The sequence below is a fragment of the Varanus komodoensis genome, unplaced genomic scaffold (genome assembly GCF_004798865.1).
Source record: "Varanus komodoensis strain SLA01 unplaced genomic scaffold, ASM479886v1 scaffold3, whole genome shotgun sequence".
Lineage (NCBI taxonomy): Eukaryota > Metazoa > Chordata > Lepidosauria > Squamata > Varanidae > Varanus > Varanus komodoensis.
Genome location: NW_025335761.1, coordinates 65,160,284 through 65,166,283, shown reverse-complemented (window position 1 = coordinate 65,166,283; position 6,000 = coordinate 65,160,284). Strand labels below are relative to the sequence as shown.

Genomic DNA, 6,000 nt, shown 5'->3' with positions numbered 1-6,000 from the left:
CCCTTCCCTTCCCTTCCCTTCCCTTCCCTTCCCTTCCCTGCGCGGCCGGGCGAGGCGGGAGGACGGCGCCGCGGGGCCGGGCCGGGGTGGCGCAGGTGCTCCGCGGGCGGGCGGTGGGGCCGGCGGCTGGGCGCGGTTGCCGCGCGCAGGAGCGGGAGCGGGAGGGAAGCGCCCCTGCTCCTCGTAGTAGGGCGAGCGCTCCCAGCGCCGCAGCGTGACGTTGCGCCGCGCTTCGCAGGCAGGGAGCAGAGCGCAAGGCGTTGCACTGGGAAAGCCTCGGGGCAGGGCTCGCGTTCGCGTCGCTGTTTGGAGGGGGCAGTTCCACGCTTGGGGAGCCGCGAGGGCAGATTCCCTGCGGGGAGCAGAAGCCCCCGGGCCGCTCGAAGCGGCGGGGGCATCTGGGCAGATGTCCGCTGGATGACTCTGCCCCCCCGCCCCCCTCTAGAGGCCTCCGGGGAAGGAAAGCCCACCGTCGAGCCGCCCCTTCCTTCAGCAATGGAGACGGATGCTGTCTCCCAAGAGTCAGTAAACACGCGGGTGGGGCGGCCGGTGGAGGCCGTGCACACAGCCCATCGTCCAGCCCCGGAACCCGCTTCCATGGGATAGTGACCCATGGCGGGGGGGCCTTTAAGGAAGGATCAGGCAGATTCCTGGAGGAGGCGGCGGCGGAAGCTGGGCGGCTCTTAGTCTTGACGGCGCTCCCGCACAGAATCCAATGCGCTTTTGTATTCTAGCAGGCGCCAGCCAAGCCTCTGAATGCCCGAGCTGGCCTGTGACGGGCTATGCCGCCGGCCCATCGCAGCGTCTCCCTGTTGGAAGGCGCTCTGCAAGGATTTCCGCAGCGAGAGGTCCCGATCCCAGCCGTGCAAATCGCCACGCCCGTAGAAACCGAATCGGGAGCTTCCTTTTCATTAGATGTGTACCCCACGCTGTTTGCAGAGGCTCCGCCTGCAAATTTGCACCGGGGCAGTTGGCAGGGTTAGGCCCGCTTTGCTCCAGAGGCAGAACTTCAACACAGGCCTTGCAAGGCCTGTTGCTTCCGTGGCTACCCATTCATACCCCGAACTAGCGCACTGGACTGACCCCGATGCTCAGGGAGAAGGTGCAGTTTAGAGCTCAACAGCAGACCTACAGGCTCCCCGCAGGGACCACCTTGTGGCGCCCGTGTGGATTGGGTGACTCTGCCATTGCTCCTTGTTTTTAAACAAACAAAAACTGTTACGAGTCGAGGGGCAGAGCTCCTGAGCTGCCAGCTGCATGCCACAAATGCAGGCGCTTTTTAGTTCTTGGCCTCGGCCATGTTGTCCTTCGTTCTGCCTTGTTTCAGCCCCACCTAAGAGCGTCTTTGGAGACAAGGTTGCCCCTTGGGGAGGAAGGTGCAGCAGGTGCCCCCTGGGCGACTCCTCCACCCCTCTTGCAGCCAGTACTCCAAAGTCCAGCGGTCCTGCTCAGCAGGAAGCAAAATGCTTCAGGAAAAGGCAGCATTCCCGCCTGGTGGCTTTCCCTTGAGAGAAAACTACCTGGATTTTAATGCATTGAGCAAGGGCTGCACCTTAGCTTTCCTCAAAATCCTGCAACACACCTGACATACGTAGTGAACTCCCGATTTAACCTTAATGAAAACGCCAGACACAAATAAGGAACAAAGGGTTACTTTAATGGATGAGAGGCAACGGCAAAAGATGGATGACAGCCTTGAAAGAGGGGTAATGGGAATCCCCAAGATTAGACAATAGTGCTTCTCAGATATAGGTATATATTTTTATACTATGCCTCCACATTCAAACACGCCCAGACTGAGAGAAACCCCTCCCTTCTACCCTGCAAAGCGCCGGGAGCACCGTTTCCCCATCTTCCTTCTGGCAGCGTATAAATAAAATGTGTGTCCATGAATAGAACAGAGCATTTGAAAACTCAGCTGGACTTTGGGAAGCTGTGGCCAGTGGCGGCTTCCTGCATTCCTGGTCCGACACTGGAATGAGGGAGACCTGTTCCAGAAATGGGCTAGTTTCCTTTTCCATGGCGATGCAGAGGACTGGCAGTCCTCTCGTCTCAGCCATGGTGAAGCCGCTCGTCTTGCTCCAGGCCGCCAGCCAGGCGCCTTCTGCCGCATCCCGGGCGGACCGGCTCAGGAGGTGTGCTTCTGCTTCCTTTTGTCGCCTCAAACTGTCTCAAGAATTTACAAAAAATGACGTGTGTGAAGCGGCCCATCTTCCAGGCCCACGCTTATGCTCACACCGATTTCTTATCTCGCTCTGTCCTGCCAACTTTCCGTAGTGTTTCCTGATTCCTCGCTAAGATCCAGCTTGCATTTCCACGCATAATTTGAGTAAATATCAAACCCCCTTTTATAACAAATTCCACAAGCAAAACCCATACAAAATACTCTTGTACAAAACGGTATTTATACAGGAATAGCCAAGGTTTTTCTGAATAATTACCTATATATAAACACCTCCCTGGGACACTGCTACATCTAAGAGGAGAAGAGCAAACTAAATGCCAAGTTCTCTGTACAATTGTAAAAAAAAAAGACCCCCTCCGTCCCCCACCCCACAGAACGAGAAGCTGCTCTGCAACCTTCATGTGCTAGAAGTTAAGATACCATCACAACCACCTTAGCAGCAGATTAATAAATAAGGATTAAATAGATTATTTTACAAACCCACAGAGAACAGCTATATTAAAAAAACAAACACACCACTTCCTGGGCAGATCTCCTGCTATGGACCTCTTGAGCTGCGGGATTTCTGGGGGCCTGGATCCGCTTCACAAGGGCCTTGCACATGAGGAGATCCCGGGGGTCACAGCTCAAAGCCTTCCTCCTCCCTCTGCCCCCCCCCCCCCTTCAGCTTTTGGCCCCAGCCGTTTGCACTCAAAGGACGGTGGTGCCAGAAGCTTGCAGGAAACACAGAATGTGCTTTTCAACCAGAGCACAAAAAGTACATGTCCGAAACCTTATGGCACCGTCGCTGCCTCGGGGTGGGGGGGGCGGCAATGGTCGGGTTTCCACAGGCCTGACAGAGAAACGGGACTAATTATCTCATAGCTTTTATTAAGCAAAGTTGTCGTAACCAACCACACAGTGGCAAGTGACGGAACAGCCGCCCCCCAGCGGCGAGATGCATGCGGCGCTGGGCTCGTGACCCCAAGAGCCGCGATGATCGCCACGATCGGGGGGGGGGTGGGAGGAGAGGGAGCAGGGGAGGGGGCCGGCGTGTGCAGCCTGGATAGTTTCCTGAACGGCCGCTTCCTTATGCGACGTATTCCTTGGCTCACAGTTCAAGTCGGTTGACAGTTGCCTAGTAACTGTTTTCGTGGCCGGCCAAAATGTACAGATTGCTGTGTGCGGTTGGGTTCTCCGTCGGCCGGCTCTCCAGCACCACCACCCTGGAAGGCAAGCACAGAGCGGGCCCCGTCAGCCGTCGCGGGACCTGCTCCCTGGCGGCCGGCGGCCCCCTCCCCTCGGGATGTTCGGAGGCACCGCACGAGACGCAAGCAGAGGGTTTCTGCTCAAACTGGGCGCTGCTGGCAGTGGCAGGACGGCGGGAGGGTCCCGGGCGCCCCAGTGCCCCGGCTGCGCCGCGTCTCACCCGCCTTGGGGTTGGGGCCAATTCTGATGGGAGTCCCGTGGCCGGAAGAGGCTGCGGGCCCCAGGGGCCGACAACGTGCTCGCCAGGAGGCACCGAGGCTGGCCTCCCCACCCCGGGCATGCCGGACGTTCATCCTCACACCCCTGCAGGGCTGGTCGGAGGCATCTTGACCCGCCCGTTCGGGTGCCGAGCTCTTCCGGGCACAGGAGCTGATGCCTCCTCCTCAGCTCCTTATTAAGGGGAGCAGCCCCCCCTAGTCTAGGGCCAAAGTGCCCCTCAAGTGCCCGGTCTTCCCCTTTGCCTCTTCCGGGGAGTCCAGCTCACCCGGCTGCATCTGAAGGGATTCTCAAGACTGGGCTGGGCTGGAACTGCCTCAGGTTGCCAGTGTGGGAATCTGTGTTCCCAGAAATCATAAAAATCCACTGCAAAGTGCACTAGGCTGTCAGGGGGCTGGTTCACCTGGCCCCTCCCTGACATGCTACCTTTCTGTGTGTGGGCAGTGCCTGCCCCCCACTCCCCCGGGGGCAGCCTTTCGTACCACATTAAAGGCGAAAAGCTTCAGCACGGAGGGCCGGGTGTGTTGGGGAGCATCCAGCGAGGCCCAAAAGGCAGCCCAGGTGGGAAGAAGCCACCTGCGCCACTCGCCTCCTTCATCCCAAGGACCGGCTCACACACGAGACGGAGGCCCGCAGGCCTGGCCAGCCTGCACCGAGGCCCCGAGGCCTGAGTCCCACCCACAGGGCTTCCTCATGCATCAAGGAACGTGTCTGGGGCTGACACTAACCCTCGCCCTGCACTGCCCGGGTCCAGGGACAGTCCTAGCTGCCCCCGCCTGAATGCAGAGGGCTTGGCTACGTTTCCCGAGAGTTTTACTGGGATGTTCCAGGGGAGGAAGCGGCCCGGCCAACTGCCCAGTCTCAGACGCACTGGGTGGTCAAGAGGGAGCAAGCTACGGTGGAGGGAACCTCCCAGCAAGCTCAAAGACTGAGGTTACCTGTCAGAGCCCAATAAACGGAACACCCTCGTTTCATCCGAGATTTCCTGGGTTACCTGTAAAATACAGAAAGGGGCCGAAGACGTGAAGCAGCAGGGCTTGGAAAGGAACGAAGCCAACCGAGGGAGCAAAGGAGGCTGCCTCGAACAGGTGTGAGCCTGGCCGGAGTCGATCTCTGCCCTTACTCCCCTCCTCCTGAGGAGGGTGCATCTGGTTCGTCACAGTGGCTGTTGGGGGCCAACATGGAGGGGTGGGCGCCCTGGAACCTGGACCCAGGTTTGCATCTCTGCTCCCTGGGTGGCATTCGGCCAATCCCAGCCTATCCTACCTCACAAGATTGTTCTGAGGGTAAAAGGGAGCCGAGGAAGATGGCGTGAGATGCCGGGGGCTCTCTGGAAATAAATGTAAGATATAAAGCATACGGAAATGACCACTGTGGGCCTGCAGGAAAAGCGCGCGACCGTGCTCAGCACTAAAGCTGCCGGGCATCCGTCGCTGGCATCGGAGACGTGCATGACGAGGCGGCCCATGGTTCCCAAGCACCGAAGGAATTCTTCCAGCACCTCCTGCCCGGGACACTTTGTGGCTGGAGGGCAGCGGGGCTCAGCCCTGAGGCCTTGGCCACGCAGGTGATGGGCACTCTCCCGGGCAAGGGTTCCATCCAAAAATAACAGGGAGAACGGGAGTCCTCCTGTCGCCCTCCCGGCAGGCCCGGCGCCAGAGTCGGTGGGGCCGTGCGTGCCAGAGGGAGCAGTCGCAGCCGATCCCGAATCTTCCGCGCTTAGCTCGCCCCTTCATGCTCTCAGTGACCCACACGGCAACTCTGCACATCGGGCCAGTCACGGTCCCGCGCTGCAGATGGGATGCGGGCTGAGGGGATGCAGCTCTGTCAGCGGCATCTCGGCTGGCATGAGATCTGCTCCGAAGCTCACGCCGCGCCAGTAGCCACAGCGCCCGGGAATATCGAAAGCTGCCCAAGGTCAGCAGGCGTTGGCCTGGCTAAACAGCAGGGTAAAAGTGCTGTGAGCAAGCCAAGGCAAAGGGCTCTCCTGCCCCGGGGCAGACCCTGCAGGAGCCCCCCGATCGGTGCAGGCGACCTTCTTTGGCCCAGAGGCACCTTTGGGAGCCTCGTTCCTGTGGTGGCAGGGTGGGGGCAACAGGGAGGGGACCACATGCCAGCGCAGTGCAGCTGGATTTTGTTCCTGCCGACAACCAAGGTACGGGAGAGGCCTTCTGGCCTGTAGAAAAGAGGGCAGAACTGTGGAAGAGCCAGAAGACCATGCAAGGACTGGAGGGGAAGGGGGACACCCAGCTAGAAGAACAGGGTGGCCCTCCTGCGTGCAGGGTTTCACCGCCCGTGGGCTTGCGCAACTCCTCTTGACTACGAATGCGCTTGTATAATCGAAGGACAGA

The 6,000-nt window shown here is 59.5% G+C and overlaps 1 protein-coding gene across 2 annotated transcripts in view; it reads right to left on the bottom strand.

The window, feature by feature from the left end:
- Positions 1–1,636: 1,636 nt before the first annotated feature.
- MAP4K5 (mitogen-activated protein kinase kinase kinase kinase 5) overlaps positions 1,637–6,000 on the bottom strand; it is an 80,724-nt gene continuing 76,360 nt past the window's right edge. For both annotated transcript variants that reach the window (XM_044436181.1, XM_044436183.1), the window contains 2 exons: positions 4,588–4,643; positions 1,637–3,390 (listed from right to left, as the gene is read on the bottom strand). In XM_044436181.1, coding sequence (XP_044292116.1) covers positions 3,303–3,390; positions 4,588–4,643 — 144 coding nt within the window. In that variant the 3' untranslated portion in view covers positions 1,637–3,302. The remainder of the gene's footprint in view (positions 3,391–4,587; positions 4,644–6,000) is intronic.